The sequence below is a fragment of the Phasianus colchicus genome, chromosome 1 (assembly GCF_987193195.1).
Source record: "Phasianus colchicus chromosome 1, bPhaCol1.hap1.1, whole genome shotgun sequence".
Classification (NCBI taxonomy): domain Eukaryota; kingdom Metazoa; phylum Chordata; class Aves; order Galliformes; family Phasianidae; genus Phasianus; species Phasianus colchicus.
Window position 1 is genome coordinate 133526634 of NC_143436.1, and position 21898 is coordinate 133548531.

A 21898-nucleotide genomic window follows, 5' to 3' on the forward strand; every position below is an offset into this window, starting at 1 on the left:
CTCAGCTGATGCATTCTGAACTCACTCCTGTCTAGCCTAGTCACCAGACTGGAAAAACACTCCCAAATATGTGCCAAAAGCACAGCTGTTGAGCCCCCCCCCAAGGGACCTGAGGTTCTTTGCAGGCAGAACACAATGCATACCCCAAGAATTGTAGGTTTTAGTCAAAACCAAAGCTTTCCACCTTCTGCAGGAGCCCTCAGACTATTTGATGATTTGCAAATGGTGGGCACTGCTATTGTGTCAGGTGACTTGGGATAATGAAGATCCACTCCACAGAACTTTGGTGGCTCTCTAACTAAATCACTACTGTAACAGATCTTCACTGGGAGATCAGCACCAAACACTACAAGGAATATCTGTGCTGGCCAGGTCATCTACAGGACAGTTTTTAAGGCCAGACATGGAAGGCTTAAGAAGTGAAAGCATCAATAACGTTTTGGAAAGACAAAAAGTCACCCAACAAAGTCTTAATCTGCAGTTTCACTTTAGGTGGAATATAGGATGACTGAATACCCCCAGATCTGAACAGAAAAGCTCCTGGCTAGAAGAATTCAAAAGAACATCACCAAAGGAAACACAGAACAATCATCTGTCAAAAAGATTCAGCAGATTTTTTGCTGCTCAATTCTTTAATATTCTCAATACCCCTAACCCATAGCTCTAACCATTTGTTTTTACATAATTTGAGGGAGCATTTGGCAGAATAATTTCTACTCCACAGTAGGTAGGACCGAATTAACACCGAATTAACTTGTAAACTGTTTCTGCATAAGATGCTACTGTGACCACCTAGTCAAGTTCCCTTCTCAAAGCACACCAGGCATTTGAACCCAGGTCTTCCAAAAGCAAATTCACAGCTTAAAACTCTGTTTCTTTCTTTATACCACGTGGCTAAGACAGCAGGGAATGTGCATGTCGTAAACAATTAGGTAGTCAAAATATCCCCCTAGTAAGATGTTCCCTTTCAAAGAGTTCTGGGCCAGAGCAGTTTTATGTAAGAGACAACAGCTGTGATTAATCCAAAGACATTTTACAAGTTACCACATTGTTAAGACAGAAGCAGCTGTGCCTGTGTATCTGCTCAGCATTCCTCTGGGCTACAGTACAGTGAATGTAGGAAAGTCTGAGATATCCAGCTGAATACAGTTTGTATTCAAATGTGCCATTTATCACACTGTACCAAAACAGGGCACTACTTCAGCAATAACGTAACAATAACAGACCTTAAAGAAAAATAATTGTTCATTTAGAAACATAAAAGCACTGGCAGAAAAAAATTCTGCACGTCACTGTGGTTTACCTCAGCTGAACTGAGAGAAGGAAATCTTTCTTGCAGATTACACAGAAGGGATGTTTACCTTTCAGCCACGCAACTCAGAGCATACACAGTTCATATCAGCCATCACATGGGCTGTTACTAACCTGGAATTGCATGCAGTATTCATCTATTGATCACTGCATGACTTTAGTAAGAGCCTCTGAGCAGTCACTTTCTATGGTTAAGGCTTTTAGGAACTTCACTGCCCACATTCTTACAACAAGCCGCATCTATTTCCCCCATTCATCTAAATTTTCCTTTTATTATCTTCAAGATCTTAAATCACATTTATCCCAGATGGCACCTTATGGGTAAGCTTGGCAAATGTTTACATTATCTTAGCTGTATGTCATAATGAATAGAAGCTTCTGAATGAATTGTGAGGAAAGCTGTAGAGAGATATAAAATAAACAATGAATAACTCATACCTAAACATGTAATGGTGCATCCCAAGGCCCCTCCACCACAAGTGTAGCAAGATAGCTATGCAAGATAGATCATTCTTTTCCTACAAGTCTTAGGCCTAAAGGCCCTAACACAACTGACCTTAGTACCTTAGCAAGTACACATTTCTAAAAAACAAAATAGCATATAAAATCCCCACGGACGTTAGAAAGTCTGTCATCATGCAGAATTTTTTTCCATAGATAACAGCTCTCACTGCCATCTTCTTCTGAAAAGTCATCAGTTTTGCAAAACAAAAAAATGCTTGCCTCCACTGTAGACTATTTCTGCCTGCTCATATGGATTAACATTTGATTTTCTTTCACAGTATCCCAAAGGACAGAAATGTGTTAATATAGGACACTGAGAGCACTAAATAGCTTTATTTTTAGTTAAGTTTTAGTTAAGTTTAGTTTATTTTAAGTTTTAGTTTAGCCTAATTAAGGCTTAATTAGGCCTCTAAGAGGGGCATTCAAACATAGCTAAAGTAAAAACCAAATACTCAAAAAGAAAATTCTTTTACCATCCCTAAGGAAATTCTATTTTTGTTTTTGAAGAACACATAAACCACTCCAGATGACCCTCTGCAAACCACAGCCTACAACTGTAGGGAAGTAAATCTAATAAATGAGCATGCTGCCTTGAAGAGTGATGAATGCTTCAAGAAGAACAGATAACTGCTACATGCAGATGACTGCAGAACGATCCTAATTGTTCATTCTGCCAAGAGTTGTCTTCCATCAGCACATCTGTACACTCATGTTATCTCACACTGAAGCCCAGCCCCCACACGCTGACATAAAATATTGTTTTATTCCTTGGTAACTCAGTAGCAGCCACATCCCTGCTGTGTGACTGCCTATGCAAACCAGCATGCGCTCACCTTGCTGCATCTTCTTCTAGAAGCAGCTTCACGAATTGCCTGGGTATGTGCAATGACAGCACGCTCTCAGCCATTTGCTCCAAGATTCTCAGGTGGTTCCCATCAGTGGTGGGGAAGCGATACATCCGGCAAATGGCACCACCAAACACTGAGGAATTAAAACCATGTTATTTATGCATAGGCGTTAAGACAAAAATGTACAAAATCTTTTTTTTTTTTTTTTTTTTAAGTGAGTGGATTTGATTCACTAACATGCTGTACCACAGTGATACACAGATCTGGTTTAACTAGGCATCGGCCTAGCTTTTCCAAGGATGCACGTTCTGCAGTGACCCCTCTACTAGCATTCACATGAGAAGCTTCCAAAATGATTTAAAACACCATTAAGGAAATACAACACAGATTCAACTTTTGAAATCGTTTTATTACATACTGTGCATTTTCTTCTCATGCAATCATTTGCTGGAAAATCCATCTTCAAGAAAAAAAAAAAATTCTAAACAACAGTTTTTCTCTATTCCCCTCTTCTCCTCTGTCAAAAAAACTAAACCAACCCTGCTTATGAATAGTGAATTACATGGAAAACTTTATGGCACAGTCAGTCTAATGAGGAAAGTTTGCTACTGCTGATTCTACTATACAAAATGATAGTGCAGATGATAAAATAATTTGTTCTTGCACAATCCCTAAATGGCTGCTCAGTCAGTACCCTGTTCCTATTCCAGCAAAACATCAGCTTAAATGCCCTAGGGCTAAAAGTAGAGAGCAAGAAGCTTAGCTGTTACAGACACTGAAATCATACTTGTTACAGCCCACTGCTTACCAGATTTCAGTAGTGCATCCTTCCGTAATGAAGCATATTTGGATCTGATTCCTAAAGATTCTGTTAAACTTTCATCAACTGGTAATACAGTCTAAACAAAAACAAAACACAAAAAGAAATAAAGAAAAACTCAGTGCTAGGGTAACATGCAGTGATGAACCTTCTAGACAGACATAAAGGGAACATTCAACATAAAGTATATTTAAAATCTATGTTTAAAAAATATTACACACACATTTTCTGTGGACAAAATCTATCACTGGTTGAAATAATAAATCCACTTAAACACTCCAGTTCAAGCATCCTTATTTAATTCTACTACGCAGTTTGAAACGTCGTAGTAAATTTTACCCAGTCCTTCAATTATTTCATGTTATTGTACCTTATAGTCTTCAAAGCTGCTCCAGCAATATATACTCCAATATATGCCCATTACAGCTTTGACCTGATATAAATTGATCCTAATACACATTGTGACTGTGGTACATGGGTATGGCTGCAGTTATCACCAGTATCTTCTGCACACTAGATTTATAGACTTAAGCATATGTCTAGGTTGAGAAATCCCTATACCTGCACTCAGCCTTTTTGATCAGATCACTCAAAAAGTCAATATTAAAGTAACCTACACAGTTTAATTAAAATCCTTTAAGGTATTTTTTTTTAAATAAAGCTGCCTGTGAAAGTTCCAGAATTGAAACTGCTTATAACTTCACCAATGTGGTAGGTATGCTAACAGTACTACAAACCTATTCTGATGAAAGCCATAAACACTTGAAGTTAAAGGTCAATCACTGTAAACTAAATTTTTTTCCCAAGATTTTAGCCCCAAACATGAGCAACAAGAACTCTGTTAGGCTACTCTTCAGAATACTTTGAAATTGGAAAACACTAATAAATAACGAAATGGACAAGAAAGTTGACAGCAGATCTCAGCACAGTTTATTTCAATGCAGGCAATAAACTTATATGTTTCTGAAGCTGCTATAATGGTTATACTCACCCTTCCATTAATTGTATCAGGTGACCTTGTCACTGGAGGCCTTTGGTCAGTTTTTTCCTCCATTTGCCATCCAATAACTGTAATGTTACCTACACGGTCACTTTCAGCAGACCTGCAACAAATACTCTGCGTTGAAATTTTTTTGGAGGTGGACCTGTTTATCAACAAGGGAACACTTATAAAAGACTATTAATCTTTGAATTTCATAAACATTTTCAATAGGAATCTTTGCAACTTAATTTTACATGATCTTACAATAAGCTATTCAAATAAGAAAATGCTGTCCCCATTGCTCAGGGATATGTATTACAGATCTCCTAACAGAAGGCAATCTAAATCTATGTGTGTGCCTCAATACTTCTGTAAAACCAGAACGAGGAATTAGTCTGCCATAGTGAAAAATATGTATATATATATATAGTGAACATCCTGGAGCACATCAGGCACAGCACTGCTAGCTGGTCAACAAGGTTAAGATCCTCAGTGGAAGAAGGAACACTTTAGTGGGAGATGATTCCAGACATCAGGGAGGTGCATGGAAGCAGGTGCCAAGAACACCCAGGGCCACTAACATCTGAGCAGCTGCACAGCAAGAACTGATACAACTTTGTTCCTGACCTTTCCAGGTCAGCAGCAATCTTACTAGTGGGATGGACATTGAGTCCATATGAACATATGTCTGAGGAGGAAGGGATGGAGAGTGGGAGGGAGTATGAGAATACAGTATAGCAAAAGTTCTAACCTTGCTGGTTCTTGAAAACAAACAAAACAAAACAAAAAAAGAACAGTACTAGATCTACCACTGCTGTCATTTATGCTGTCTCTGCCATTCTTTCTGTCTCATCCATGACACAGAATAATTTTGGCAAAGATTTATATTATTAATTGAAGATAGATTCTGAATGGTATATTAAAATTGTTTATGTTTTAAAATACGCTGCGAAAACCAAGATAAATAATAATAATAAATCCCTGGAAAAGACAACACTGGAGTGGCAAATGAAATAAACACACAAGACTACAATGAAAGACTAAATATCCAACTCCAGTGTGCTTACAGACACTGCTTAGCATTCAGCTAATAGATCTGAAGGATAATGTGACAATTAAAAGACATGCATGCATCACAGACTTATAATAAGAATACACCTGATATCAAAACAGGCATTTATGAAAGCCCATTTTCAACCTAGTCATGAAAGAATAAATCTAACAAAATAACCACATTTATCACACAAACACGAAACTTCTGCCCTCACATTCTTCCTCTTTTTCACTCTTATCTTCATGCTTACGATAAATTAAACTATTTCACTCATTATACCACTGGTATCTGGTATTCTGACTCACTTCCTTCATCTGCTCCCCCTGTTAAATTATGCTAGTTTTTTTTTTACAACACATTGCAGAAAAAGCCCTGAACTTTATTCATCTCTCTTAGCATAAACAACTTTGTTCATGTTCATGTTTTGGTTAGCTGTGTTCGGGTTAAGTAATTCTAGTGCTGATAAAATTTACACTACAAGTGCTGTCTTTTTCAGTCTCTCTTATGATGCTTCTTGATGATTTTTCCTTGTCTTCTGTGACAAGGATTCTTGTTCTGCTTTTAACACACATTACTACAATGCACTTTTACACATCAGGACTCTCAATGTCATTTTGCTGTCCTCATTCTTCTCCAAGTCCCCATCCCACACTGGATTTCATGTATTCCCTTTTGGATGGGTTTTCAGACTCCCACTCTTTTTTTTTTTCACTCCCTCCTGAGACATGCTCTTTCCACAAAAGCTTCCAATATTAATAACATGAGAAAAATAAAGCACAAACATATGCTGAGCTGGTAGGACAAAATGAAAAAAATGAAACTGGCCTTAATAATATTTTTAGATAGATTTTAATAATATTTTATAGAACCAATATCTAACACAATTCATCATATTTGAAAAGGTCTCATTCCACAAGTTTTAACTATCATGCAATACAAAATTTTTTTTTTTTCCTTAATAGTAGCCTACAACTTAAAAAGAAGAAAATAAAAACAAAGTTTTCATCCTGTCTTACAAACAACTTACACTACATCTTAATTACGTGTTAAAAGTGATAATTTCTGAACAGAGCAAAATGTTACAAACCTTAGTTTTAAGTGCAACCTGTGATTCTTCTCTTGTAAAAGTTCTTTTACAGTGAACGTCCCAGAACCCAACAGATACATCTGGAAAGAAGATGATTACCAGAGCTGTTTATTATTTACTTTGTTATTATTTACTTTGCAACAAACAAAGCCTTTGTCCACAGCACCGAAGTCCAAAATAAAATCACTAGGCACAAAAGTCTTTAGAGATTTAACAAGGTCAAATGCAAGGTGTTGCACTTGGATCAGGTTAATCCCCAGACATGTGTACAGACTGGGAGAAGAACCCATTGACAGCAGCTCCTTCTCTCAGGAGAAGGAGTTGGAGCTCCTGGTAGACAGAAAGCTGGTCATGAACCAGCAGTGTGCATTTGCAGTTCGGAAGGTCAACTGTATCCTGGGCTGCATCAAGAGGGATGGCCAGTAGGGAGAGGGAGGGGATTGTTCCCCTCTCCCTGCCCTCGTGAAGCCCCATCTGGAGAACTGAGACCAAACCTGGTGCCTTCAGCACAAGAAAAATGTGAAGTTGTTGGAGAGGGGCCACAAAAGTAATCAGAAGGCTGGAATACCTCTCTATGAAGAGCAGCTGAGGGAGCTGGGCTTGTTCAGCCTGGAGAAGAGAAGGCTCTGGGAGACCTCACTGAAGCCTTCCAAGACTTAGAGGCAGCTTACAAACAGAAGGGAGACTGACTTTTTACATGAGCGATAGGGCAAGGGGAAATGGTTTTAAACTAAAAGAGGGGAGATTTAAATTAGATATTAGGAGGAAATTTTTCAGCCGGTGGGTAGTGAGGCTCTGGCACAGGCTGCCCAGAGAAGCTGTGGGTGCTCCATTCCTAGAAGCACTCAAGGCCAGGTTGGATGAGGCCTTGGGCAGCCTGAGCCCTGCACACAGCAGGCGGCTAGGGCTGGGTAGGCTTTGAGGTTCCTTCCAATCCAAACCATTCTATGATTCCATGAAAGCACGAAGACAAAAATTATAGAATCGACAACGTAAAGGACCTACAAGATCATCTATTCCAACCATCTGCCTATCACCAACAGTTCTCACTAATACATGTCTCTAAACACATTGTCTAAACATTTCTTGAACATTTCCAGGGTCAGTGACTCCACCACCTCCCTGGGCAGCCCATTCCACTGCCTGACCATTCTTTCAGAGAAGTAGTATTTCCTAATGTCCAGTCTGAATCTCCCCTGGCGCAGCTTGAGGCCATTCCCTCTAGTCCTAAATTCCCCCTACTTCTGTCTAATTTCATAATGTGCATATATAACTAGTAAAAAACCTTTGAAATGTAAAAAGTTTAGTACTTTATTAGAAATCATTTTTCCACTTGTGGACAATAAGCTCTTTTCTTTCCCTAAGATTTAAGAGAAAGCATCTCAATACATACAAGTTTAGTCACTGTGATACAGGAACACTGAATGCAATGACTGAATGGAACTCAGATTGACTAGGCCAGCATTTCATAATCCCTCCTTGATCCAAACCTTGCTTTTTGCAAAGAATACACCTCTTCAGGAGGTACTCTTTTTTCCTCAGATCCTCCCAATGAAGTACAACACAGAAGAGGACAGCCCTGCTGCTTCTGAGAAAGCAAGCACATTGAGCCTAAATTAGCATTTTGGGCAACTGCCTGAGCATAAATGGCTTGAACTGCCCACTGACCCAAGCAGTTACAAGGGAGAGCTGGAACTTGGATTTATTTTTTTTTTTTTTAATAAGGCAGCAAATCTTACCTCTGAACAGAATGACTAAGAGATAAGGGCAGGGGAATTATTAAGAGCAATGTAAAAATATTCTTCCCCAGAACCTTTTTTTGCTCTTGTTATCCACGTTGCCATCTTCCAGAAGAAAATGACTACAATTAAGTTAAGGGCAATCTGGCCGCAGACAAGACTTATTCGAGAAAATCACATAGGTTGCTCTGAAAGTAATGCCTCTTTTTTATTTCCATGGAAACTACAATAGATACAAAGAGCACAATAACGCTATTTGATTGAGCGAATTCTCAGCTACAAAACACTCTCATCCAACACAGTCACTACTGTTAGCTATGCACTTTCACCAGCAATGAACAAGAGCCTGCATGCAGTGCACATAAAAACCCACACCATCACTGTCACCATTGACACTGCTGAAATTCACAGACCACTGCCTCACTGTGCTCATATCCACTGTTTGGTCACTGTCAGCACTCAGCAAATGTCAAACATCAATGGGTGCCATTTTTTCCACATGGAGAAATTCAGCAACACACCTTTGCTTCCTACACATTTCAGTGTCAAGCGCCATTCCATCAGACTGCCCCTCTGCTGCCATCTGTTGCACAGCAACAAAATGTAAAGGAATCTTGCTGGGAAAGTTCAACCTGTACTGCCATATCACCAACATTCACCTCTGACATTGTGGGTCAACACAGTAAAATAGGATACATTATTTTTGGAGCAGTCCCAACAGTAACATCCCCCACTCTGTTCAGTCCATCCTGCGGTATTCATTCCTCCTTTCCTATCCATTTTATTTTCTCTAGGATCAATCCTGCTACCTCTTTCTTTCTGCCACAAAGCTCTCTAGTTTTGTCTCATCGCTTCTCATTTGCTTGCACCATACTCACTTGGCAGGCAACAGAATGAAGAATACTTACTGTTCCCTGAGATCTATCTTTAACGTCGTACACAGAGAGTTTGATTTGTGTCATTTGATTGATAAGAGAATCTTGGAAAAAGGCAATGCTGCTTAGGAAGATAGGATTACTTGTTCCCTGTAATAATAAACGAAAAAGGCAGAAAATAACGTGAGGTGGTATTTGTTAGGAGGAAATGCTTCTTGTGTTAGCTTCAATTTAAAATTTAATACCTTACCACTTACCTCAATAATTTCTGTCTGTGCATGCTTTGTCCAGAATGCCTGAGGAGGTGTAGTTACACTCACTGCTACAAAACTATTTGGTTTTCGATCTAGTGATGGTGTTAGCAGCTCGCTGCAAGCTTTAAGTACGTAACAGAGAAACACATTTAGATTCATAGTCTTTTTCATGCTGCTGTAAGACTTTACACTTTTTAAAGCATGTAATAGACCGTAAGCAATAAAGCCACAAAGAGCCTAGTATTCAGTCTACCAAGACATTATAAAGACAGACATCTCTCACCTCTGTGCAAGCAAAGAGTGAACATACAACCAGCTCACTCTCACTTCAAGCTGTAGTTTAAAGTTGTTCTCCTCTAACACCTGCACATCCATCCTTCTGGCACAGCTCATTAGAACAGCCTACATGCAGAGATGTTTCACTGGGAATATCATGAGCATGGCTGCATTCGATCTGAAGGTATGCTCCATTAAACCCATTACCAAATGGTATTTTACCATGGAGAGCCAAAAGGAGTCCTTGAATGTTGATCAAGTAGCATTACTATGCACAGAAGAAGCTTGCAATTGCAAAAGAACAGCAATTTATGTCCTCTAACATGATACTGAGATTTTAATTGCTGGGAAGGGACTACAGTGAGTAGGAAACAACTACCAAAATTTCCATTGAGTGACTCTGCACAACTATGTTGAAATTCAGAGCTAAATTCTATCTACTTGGATACAGCTGGTTCAGCTCTGCTTCAGCTAAATTTGCAAGTTAATTTTGAGTTTAAATGTACACTGAGCAGCTTTGAAGCTCTGTGTAGTTTTTAATTTATCTGAAAACTATTTAGAATACCTTATTCAGTTCTGAGATATTCTAGTTAAGATTATTATCCATAACGATTACACACATCTGAGATATATATGTATCTTTTAATTTTCATTTCAAACATATTGGTAAGAGCAAGAACTTCCAAACATCCAAACACAATCAGGCCAAGAAAATCATCCTGCAGTTGAAAATGTGGATAGAATTTTAATGAGGAAACTGTTTCTCACTTATTCTTCAAGTGAGGCAAGCCAACACACAAGTTTCTTGCCCTTATTTAAGCACCTCTGAAATTAGGTCACTGATGAATCTCACATTATCACATGACAGCAAAGACCCCAGGAAAGAAGGTGCTGGTAATAGTTGGTAACTTTTAGAAAATACTCCATCTTAAAATGGTATTTCTACCTAATACTCAGTTTGCTTGAAGACATACTGTTGGTATACTGAGACAGAAGACAGTTTCACAGTATTTTCACAAAGATGAAAAAATACTAAACCTACCTAAACTGAACTCTAAAATCGGCTCATCTGGATCCTGAATATTCCCTATAAACCAGAAAAATAAACACAAGATTAATGAAGCATTGCTTTGAACCTGCCCCAGAAGTTACGGTTACAGAGGAAGAAATTAAATTTGATAGAAAATATTAACCCTTTTCATTTCATCAGCCAGGAATATTTAATATATTCATTAGCTAATCTTTGGTTCTTAAAAGTGATTTTAAATACTTGAGGTTATCTAATTCAACAAAGTATGTTCAGACAATGACTAAAATATGCAAAACCACGCAAGATTATATAGAACATGAAAATACAAAATGCCAAATCTCAGTGGAAAACAAAAGGATTATAGTCATTTAGTGTCTGAGCCACTATTAGCTCCAAATTATTAAATCAGGTATATCTCCTCTGTGATCAGTGAACAAGGAGAAGCTGGAAAATACCTGCCTCTCTCACTAATCAAATGAAGCCTCCAGGGATTACAGTGCTAATTTACTCAACATAAAAAAAAAAAGATGGAGATAAATTTCAGTTTCCTAAACTCTCTTGAAAATTTTTTGCAGTGTCAAACTAGGAGGTTGCCAAGACTCTTCCTTGATAACCTTGACATTCTTTTGGTTTTTTTCCCATCTCTTATCTTCCACTGATAAACATAAGTATACAAAATCCAGGGTTTTTTTTCCTTCCCTATTCAATTTTAGTACTTTGTCTGCTTTAAAAACGGCAATTTTAAGACTATATTTTCAATGCAATTCCTTTTCCCCATTCACTCCAGGCACATCTAAATCTACAACGGAAACAAAAAAAAACAACAGTAATGTTAGTAGAAGGTATATTCTGAAAGGGCAATAAACAATAGCTGACATGAAAGTACTTACCTGCTAAAGAAAGGCCTAGCATGTCTGAGGTGACATCAATGGTGGAGGCCCGTTGCACGGTGCGGGATTTTGCACCATGGCGGGGGCTGTGTTCTCTTGCTGTCATTTTGTCATGAAGAAGCCTTTTCTTGCTGCTTGCCTTTACTGATGTTTGTTTTATGGAGTAGGAGAGTGCAGCAGGTTGTCTCCAACTGCTATTCCTCTAACATTACCACGCTAAGTAATAAAGAGAGCAAAAATATACACTAGGATTTTAGGCTACCATCAGTTTTTAACACCAGCAAACTTACAGCCATAAGATTGCCTCAAGCCATCCAAAAAAAGAGCTCAGGGCAGACCCAATGCTCTGTAACTCAATGTGTATAAATCATATATCTGGAGCATTTTACTGCAAACTGTTGAAGACTGCACCACACGTAAGAAAGGCTCCTCTGTCAGAGAACGGGGGTTGAGAGACTCGTTAACGGACCAGCTGCTCTTCTCCTTTGTCTAAGTTATTAAATCATCCTTAATGACTTTTCCTGGTTTTCATAATCCCCGGGAAACACAAGTAAATTCATCAGATGGGGCCCCTGCTGTCTGCAGAGGTAGGACAAGAGATTAGGACAAAGGGACAATGCCTCGGCAGAACAAGGAACAAAAGGGCAGGAAGTGTTGTCAGTGTCAGCAAACTGTCTTTTTCTAGGTCCTACAGCCATGAGAGAGGGATACTGAAAACTATAAATAAAACCTTCCAAGGCCAGAGTGAGGCTGACATTCCAGGATGGTGATATAAAGAAAAAGCAAAAGAGGATGACTGCTGATGTAGCACACAGCAGCATCCATGCTTTTCTCCAGTGTTTCAGGAGATTCCATAACCTCTCTGGGGAACTTGGTTGTTCCAGAGTTTGATCAGTCATAGCAAAAAAGTTTTTTATCTTTTTCTTTCACTGTTTAAGTGGTAAAGTGGCTAGAGAATCATTGGTATTTCTTGTTTAGCTTTAGTACTGAACATCCTAAGATCTGGTCAAACATAACAAACATTAGAGCTCCTTACCAGTTTCAAAGTCCTTCCATTCTTCTATTTTATTTTCCTTCTTTCAACAATAGCTCTTCTTTGATTTGTTCTTTATGTAATTTGATATTTAATTGTTTATAAGTTCATTAAATCTAAGCACCTAATGAAATGACAGCTATAAAATGTGCTGGCAGAGATTCAGGCAGGATGCCACAGCCCCTTCCCCCAAATCCTATAAATACTTTATTAGAGAAAAATTACTATGCTCTCATAGTTACAGGTCAGACAGCAGTTAGGTAGAAGAGTTTGGTTTTTTAGCCAGAATCTCTATAGAAGACAACATCCTTAAAACGGCTCAATCTTTGAGAAGTTAGAAGAGTAGACAAACATTTTTTTTCCCGAAATGATTTCTATCTAAATACTATTGAGTGTAATACTTTTCCAAGTCTAAGTCCTCAATTATTCTTTTAAGCCGCATTATTGATTTATCACCTAATGATACATTCCTAACAGCAATAGCTTACATTTACCATACTTACAAGAGGGCTCTTTTCCTCGTGTGTGGATGGATTTTGCATGTCATAACATTAAGTCCACTCCTAAAAAGAACAAAATAATCAGTATGAATAAACAATCTTTTATACAGTGTAAATAACTGTCAACAGAAAATTACCATTAACTAAATATTCCAGTTCTGATGATTAGCATGTATATTAAAGTTTACTGAAAACTAAGAGTAACAATAGTGGCAAATCAAAAGAGCATCATCCTCTATTGAATCTGATACAGTTAGATTCTTACAATCTTATAGTCTTAATAGTGTTACAGTCAGAAAAATAGTGAGAGTGGGAACACAAAGAGGAAAAAAAGCTTATGCTGGCAAAGGACAGACTTCAGGTCAGTATTTGATAAGTGGATGGAATGGATATAAGAAACATAAGTAAAAATGTTTACAGAATAGTCCAAATGTATGTGATATGTTGAGAATGAGACAACACTTGTTACTATACTTGCTTTGCTACTGCTAACCTTCCAAATTTCCACCATCACGAGGACAGATCATGCAAAGTAGTCAAAAGCATAGAAATTCAAAAGACCAGCAGGGTGTAGGGCTGCTTTTCCATTGGGTGAAGTTACAGTGTGAGGTAGGCTTCTACGAACAGCTAGCAATAAGCGTACGGGAAAAGCAGATTACAAATATATACTGCAGGCTAACTGATGATTGGCATTTGCTACTGGAATAATCTAATTCAAGTACATTTACATTAATAGGACAAGTCTTTCAAGACCTTACATGTATGGCATACCACAAGAGAGACAAGGTATTCTAGTTTGAGATTTAGATTTCATTGCCAGCCATATCAATAACCCAAGATTGCTTAAGAGCACTTGTGGAAAAGGTTTTATCTCACCTAACTTAATCTGCGTAGGAGGCAGATATTTGATCTCACCTCATTGCCCAGGTTCTACGTGTAGTCAATGATGACACATACACACTTCCAGAGAATGATTCACCATTTTCCTGGGTAGGTGGAATGAATCACCCCACAAAGATAGCTCTCACTCTCATTTTAAAAAGAATTTGGATTACTTGTTTAGGTCTGATGCTGCACCTGGGCAAAATGAATCCCCTCCACTGTTGAGCTAACCCAGGCATAGATGATTTCCAGTCACTGTATGGACTGACAGATCCAAATAATAGGTGCTCTTGAATTACAGTCATCTCAATTCTTACAACTTCATGATCATGTTCTTAATATAAATCAATGCAGAAAAGATTCCTTCCAAATTGAAGGTATCACAAACACAGATGACAGTTTCCTGAGATGGTATCTATGATAGATACTACTCTTTGGAGTCTGTAAGATTCCATCAAAGGAATCATTCAGTCATCACGTCAAGACAAATCCCATCTTAAACATAGAAAATACCTTTGACTTTGCCCTTACTCGTGCTGCAAATGGGGGATGCTGACAGAATGTGTTGTTTTGCTTTGCATTCACTGCAAGCACAGTTTTCAACTTCAGCTTCAATGAAAGTGTGAAAAGCTGTTGTTGACCAGTACCAGAAACTGTTATTTCCATTGTGCAGAAAAGGCTTTTAACCAAGCTTCCCTACTGTCATGTGAATATTTACTTGGCCTCTAACTTTTGCACAAATGTACATGACCAGAAGAAAAGATCTTCACCCAGGATACTTCTGACATGCTACTTTCAGTCCTGGTTATCGGTGGTGGGATGCGAATGTCAGTCTGCTCAGCTGCAAGGCCCCACATCCTGTGGGCTGGATACTTTCAAACATTTGGTCTTACTGACTGCTTGAGAGGTGTCAAACATAAGTGATATTCATTTCTGGGAAGCAAAATCATTTCCTTCATGATTGATTTGCACAAGTACAAGCTAATAGTCTCATCGCTAAAATTATTCCGGCAAGGGGCTTCATCTGCTCCTTTTTTGAAAAAAATCTCTTACCACATCTTTGGAACCAAACACGTCAGCTGAGGTGAAGCCTTCTTTCACCCTAACAATTTTTTTTTTGACATTCATTCATCACACATTTGTAAAAAATGGGATTTTCCCAAATTACACACTAAGAAGCAGGAGAAAAAAGCTACTTCCGCTACACTCAAAATCTGCTTTGAGACTATGCTCTTCTATAGTCATACTGCTCTTGGTTTATAGCATTTGATGGGGTACAGAGGTGAGCCAAAACAGAAAATGAAAGAGGAGTTGAACTCTAAATGTTATTGATACATCTAGATAAAGAATATAACAGAGAAAGTTTAAGAGCTCATTTAATGCTTTGAAAAAATGCCTGGAGATCAATCTTGCTGATTATCATCATCTCCAAGATGGAGTTAAAAAGTAGCTATGGGACACTTAACAAACTGTTGTGGTTTTTTTTTAAACATTGAAGGGGCACTTCCAGCTAACTGTACTCTTAGATAACAACTTACTAAAAAATTTCTGGTACCCTAGTTGAAAATGTTTTAGCAATACAGTGAGTGATGAAAAAAGTGGAAATTAATATTTTCTGAAACATAAATATTTTGAGTCTTCAACTTCATGAGCCTTCATTGCCAGGTTTAAATTTAACATCTTATTAACTATATCATTGTGGACATGCCAGGCTCTAAGTTATGACTCTGTTTCCTTCCAAGAAACAGTATACTTATCATGCAGGTATTTTTTTTTTCTTCTTTTTTTCATCCAAACTTAGCAGTGAAGCAAGATTGGCCAGGCTGGCTGACGACCAATCTTCCAGTACTTCCAGTATTTCATTTCCAACAGTTGTTTCAAAGGAAGATAGAAGGACCTTTACTGACCCTGCATCAGGGTCTGAGGGTGACGGTCTGGATCAACTCTATCATTCCTGGCTACAGAGGCAGCATAAGAGCAGAACATCAACCCAAGGCCAACAGTCCAGAAAAAGTCTCCTAAGACTGACATGAATTAACAACTACTTTTTACAGTCTCACGAGCACTTTGCTCTTCTGTCTCATTCAACAGCACTGAATATCCTGAATCTGACATATATCACAGCAAAAGGAAAAGTCAGTGCCATGAGCTTGATACGTAAAGTCAGATTCTTCCTTCCTGCCAAACTCATGTGAGCAATACACAGGATATATGGATATATCTACGTTGGTAAGAATGTGAATGAAACAGCTGGTGCCAAAAGCTGATATCCACACAGCACACAATTTCAATGTGTTACTTAGCACCACAGTCCAGTGCTAATTTGGCTCCATGGACTGAATACACACCAGTGATTGGAGCATGTGCAGTGAGCTCCCTCCAACAGTTTTAGGCAAAAGAAGCACTATTCGTGTGCTACAAGTTGTGAACAAAAATGTAGCAATACAGACAACTAAGATTCACCTCAGAAATGCACTCCTAATCTGAAATGAACTGCAGCCATAAGATCAATTACATCTCACTTATTTGTCCTAAGAAGCAGCCTCCCATGAGTTTCAAAAACTCCAGTCACTGCTGGTGACCAAATAAAAACTGTTTCAATGCTGATGCAGATCCATGGGTTAACACCAGTTTCACTTCCCCTCACTAGCTCCCTGACCCTGAACATCATGGTAAACATGACTGGGAGGGTAAAAGAAAGCAAGTGGTGCCAGCATCCACAGGACTTTTGTTTCTCACTGAAATTACTTCCCCATCAAGAATATACTCAGCAGGTGCACTAGTCCGTCACCTCCACAAAGAAATCCTCCCTCTCAGCCTGCCCTTTAAATCTAGGTTCCCCTCATCAGATGATTCAATTTTTCCTTCTCCCATTGATCAGAAACTTAATCGTCAAGAATAGACAAAAAGTTTGCCCTGAACCATCTCCTGTGCCCCCTCCTGATGCTCTCCTCAGAACTCTGATCAAGAGCATGACCTCAGCAAGTTACAAGGAATGCATCTGTGCAGTATGTAAATCCCCAAAGGTGACCTTTCAGTGATATTTAGATAAAATGCCATTTTAGCAGCAGGAAGTAGCTTACTTTCTCTTTCCTTTCCACCCTCTCACACTTACTTATGCACAAGCCTAAGTCACACTCTTCATTCTCAGTCCTTCTATGAAGGTTCACTATGAAGTCGTGAGAAGCTTCAGCAAACTTAATCTAAAAACCTAATTTTCTCTCTAAAACATATTTGCATACTTTTAATAGAAAAGTAATTTAGGCCACTCATTTCTTTTTGGAAATTATGACTGTCTACATACACAACTGAAATACAACCAGCATTCTTCTTAACTTACTGAGGTAATGTTTTAATTTCACACATGATCACATTCTTCTATTTCTTCAGCACTCCCTTCTATGAGCACCAAATTATGCACACCCACGTGTGAAAGTGAGCATTAAGTGTAACACAGGTTTGCTAACTAAAAAAGAAAAAGCTCAGCTCATTTTGCAGAAGACTTTTTATCATGGTGAGCACACTGCAATGCCACAGAAACGATGAGCCTTGCTACACAGCATTCTGAAGTCCAGCTCCCTTGACCTACTCCACTGTTTTGCCAACAGAAATTGTAGCAGCTTGCAGATAATCTTTTCTCTAAATTTTTATGCTTTTCACAAGAAATACACAAGATATGTTATGGTAAAGTTTCTTGAGCATGGGAAGACTTCTTTCCACATCACCTGGAACACACTACCCATACAGACCCAAGAGAACATGGAACAACATAGTTGCCACTGAGGAATTTGGACTGCAAACATACTTCTGAATTTAACAGTCCTTTGGACATCCTCCTAAAGCCTCCTGCTTCTAAAGCTGTCTTTTATCACAACCATGATGCTCCGGCTACAGAAACAGCATTGCTCTAACTGGAAGAACAAACAGCATAACTGCTCTGAGCTCCTCTTGCTGCAGGACAGTGGTGGGGGAGAGGGGAAGATCAGCAGAAAAACAAGCAACAAAAAACCCCAGCAGATTATGACCAGAAGTGGAAGTTAACTAGAAGCATCTTAACATGTGCTGAAGACTTGCTCCTGCTGTTGATTAAAGATGTAGAGCTCTCTTCTCTGACATGATGGGTGCCAGTGAAATACCCACCACCATACAGGCAATGAGAAACTATAGGACAGAAAACGCAGAGGAATAAAAGCACTGAAGCTTCAATGTGCAATCAGCAGTTTGAATAAAACTTTGCTTGCAACAAAAAGTCTAGGGATCTGTCTGAACCACCTATCTATAATACTTAACCCCTCCATAGACTGATGTACTGATGTAGCATTACTTAAAACCAGTTTATTCGGGTTGAAACAACTCGGGAATCACAAGATGAACTACATTTAGCATTGTTCTATATGTGCATGATCAGATCTGACATTCTGCTCTGAAACCACTGGGTTACACTGAGCTTCAGCTGTGCAACAGGACTGTGCTCTGGGGTCATAGACTAAACGTCAGTTCACTTTCCTGACATTACTTTCTCCCAATTAGACAAAAATGCTTCACCCACAAGGTCACAGGCACACAGGAAATCTCCCAAGCACTCCTAATTTTTATGTAGTATTTCTCTGATATGCTGTGATTCCTACACTCACTGTTTGAAACGTCTATATAAATTAAAAACACATAGTAGCAGCAGGGGGCAAACCAGAAATCTATAAATTATTTCTCTAACATACGTGTTTTCAATAAGACATAATTAATTGACACAGGACATGACACAGCATCATGTATTTAGAAAATTTGAAGTAAATTTTTGTGTGGGAGTCACATTCCACAAAGATTACCAGGATTGATGCAGCATAGCAAAACTAGAGACTAATGTGACTAACACAAATCTGTTGATGCACAACTCTCCATCAACATTTGTTCTGTACTTCTAAACTGTAGTTTGTGCGTGTATTTCTGATACATTTTTTTTTTTATACTGTGCATGCTTAGACAATAACTAATGGCAATAATTTTGTCTTCTAATGAGATAATTCTTGTTTGCTTCCAGATATCTATTACCTTTGTGCTGCTTTCGTTTATTTTTCCTGAAGAATGAAATGACTTGCTTGTTTACCCCATCCTTCCCAAATCAGTGTGGGAGAGGCCAAGATGCTGACTGCAAGGCTCTTCCCTGGATTTGTTTCTGCAGTCACATAAACAACTCCTTCTTCCAAGCGGTGGGATGCTGGCAGCTTGAACACATAACCATCCAGCTCCACACGCTCCAACAATAGGCTGCACTTCCCACCACAGTTCTCACTTCAACGCCTCGCTGGGACAGCTGCCACAGCGATAGGAATTCTTTTTCACTACCCTGTGGGTTAGCACTGAGACGACCCTCTAAGACATAATAGCGGAAGGGGTGTGTGTGCAACGGCTGCTTTGGTGTCCTGTCAGTTTTTCATCATACTTTCCTTGAAAATCTATTTAGACGGCATGCAGAGACTTCTAATTTGCTGGCACTGACAGAGACTTCAAATTCATCCAGAAAATCCTGTCCAGACTCCTAGGAGTTGGGCCAAAGACCCTCAAGATTTGGTTTGCTTTCTCATTTAAATTGTGAGGAGAAACCATAGAGAAGGCAGTCAAAATGTCTGCCTCAGTTTCTGCTTTGAAAAGCTGAGGAAAGCTACACAGAGGTGAAATCCAAGCACAGCATGAGTCTCCTGTGGGATTAAACACCATGAAAAAAGCACAGCAGTTCTCTCATGAAAAAACAAAAACAACAAGAGAAGCAAGCCAGAAGTGAAAATACAACAGACCCTGGCTGAGCTACATACTTTTGGGTCTCCAGAAAGGAAACAGAAACTCCTGGTCCTCCATCAGACAGATAAAGGCAAACATAAGTTGAGGAGATGGCAGCCAACAGGAAGCACAGCTCTGAAGAATGGTGGAAAGCTGAGCTACTTGATTCTCATAGGACTTGGGATTACTGTGAGCAGAAAAGTTCAATGCTGACAGAAAAACATGAGCCTATTTCTAAGCTGGCCTTGAGTAAGATACAGCTGTTACATGTTCAAAACTGATCCAGGAGCACAGGCACTGGGGAAGGAGCAGGAGGAGACTCAGGGACATCTGAAGGGACAACGTTATCCTCCATCTGCAGGGCCCAACACAGCAGGCGTGCTGCTCTGGGTCAGACAAAGGAGATGTATGACCCTATTCCTCCACACACACATCCCCCCCTATCCTTCACAACATCATTACTGCAGCTGCATTCTCATCAAGAGTAACAAGAAGAGGAAGAGTGAAAGGAAGTGACAGGTTCGGAGGCACAGTAATTTGTCCACGCCTTTGTGCTATGTAGGTAAGGAACAGCTGCAGACATCTCTCTTTCACAAAAGAAAGTTTCATTTTTCATCAAACCCAGAAGCAACTTTTCAGAGGTCACAGAATGTCACCACCTGCCCGCTCTAGGTCACGAGCAAGGGCACCACTGATGATTTTCAGAAAACCCTAACAGGTTAAAACTGAAATTTCCAAGAAACAAATATTTCTATACTTCAACAACAATAGTTTCATTTCAGTAATCATGTTGTCAGCAGTCAGCAGAAACACCAGAAGTTAGTAAGGTGAGAAAAAAAGAAATAGGAAGATATAAGCAAGGGCCAGTGAAATTGTTCATAGAAATCAGGAACACATTTAAATTTGCTGACCAACTTATTTGCTTATATATTTTTAACGCAGAATTACTTGCATACCAATTTGAAGAGAAGATACGTTCCTCCACATTCGCAAAAATCAAAGTCCATGTCAAACATGAGCCCAACTGTTGCCATCAGGACCCAACCATAGCTCACTAAATGGATTGTTAACTTCTAGCAGAGCTACTGAATAACAACTGTGTGGAAAAGCATATACTGACAGACAAAGGCCATTTTTAAAACATACTGGAAAAAATATTTGGAATATACTGAAACCTGCCATATTTGACTGATGAACTAAAGAGGCCTAAATGAGTAACACAAACTGGACTACAGCATGTGACTTACAAAAAAATAGACCATAAGTGGCTCATGTGTTCTCGAAGCAGCCTTACAAAAATCAGACCAAATATCTTTGAAATATTTCTATGGATTTGATTATAAATAACTTTTCAATATAAGATCAGCAGCTTTCTACTAGAATACCATGCTTCAGTTATTGTCCTTTAGTTGTGAAAATTTCCAGGAGGCTTTCTGGCTTTGAACATCAGTCTTACTGAAATACTATACTCTCTGTTGAGGTGTGATGAGCTATTATACAAAATAAATACCTTGCAGTAGACGTTATGATGCTACTTCTAAGAGAGAAGAGGCAAAGTTTGAAAAGACTATCACTACTACTCAGATTGTTTTAATGTGTAAAATCAACAAACATCTGAAAGCCTGTGAACAAATACAACTAACTTACAAATAAATTTAATTGCTTAGAAAATGCATATCTCCTCATTCCAATGCAATACAGACTAGAGCAGTCTGTTCAACAAGAGAGGATAGTAAATACTTGTGTAGCTGCAGCATGTGCTGTGCAACATCTTTTTTTGCTCTGTTGTAACAACATTCTTCTCTTTCACTCCCATCCACTGACAGATCAAATATAATAAACATTTCAGACAAAAATTTAGAGAAAAAATAAGCCTCCTACACCCTATAGCCATGGATTTCACATTTCTGGGGCCGAGGGCTTTTTAAAACAATTTTCAAATAACTGTAACCTCCAATGACTGGTATGTTTTCAGCAGCTGCTACTGATTGGTCTTCAGAACTGATGTGATATAGAGGGCAGTAAACAGAAGTTTTAA

At 38.8% G+C, this 21898-nt stretch overlaps 1 protein-coding gene across 24 annotated transcripts in view; it reads right to left on the bottom strand.

Moving 5' to 3' along the window:
• Positions 1 to 21898, bottom strand: part of INPP4A (inositol polyphosphate-4-phosphatase type I A) — a 114260-nt gene that overhangs the window by 35007 nt on the left and 57355 nt on the right. For 17 of the 24 annotated variants that reach the window (XM_090127070.1, XM_031605239.2, XM_090127018.1 and 14 more), the window contains 9 exons: positions 13207 to 13266; positions 11671 to 11886; positions 10793 to 10837; positions 9478 to 9596; positions 9254 to 9370; positions 6607 to 6686; positions 4475 to 4628; positions 3472 to 3562; positions 2649 to 2796 (listed from right to left, as the gene is read on the bottom strand). In XM_090127070.1, coding sequence (XP_089983196.1) covers positions 2649 to 2796; positions 3472 to 3562; positions 4475 to 4628; positions 6607 to 6686; positions 9254 to 9370; positions 9478 to 9596; positions 10793 to 10837; positions 11671 to 11776 — 860 coding nt within the window. In that variant the 5' untranslated portion in view covers positions 11777 to 11886; positions 13207 to 13266. The remainder of the gene's footprint in view (positions 1 to 2648; positions 2797 to 3471; positions 3563 to 4474; positions 4629 to 6606; positions 6687 to 9253; positions 9371 to 9477; positions 9597 to 10792; positions 10838 to 11670; positions 11887 to 13206; positions 13267 to 21898) is intronic. The other 7 variants (XM_090127088.1, XM_090127084.1, XM_090127057.1 and 4 more) reach the window with 1 other exon arrangement.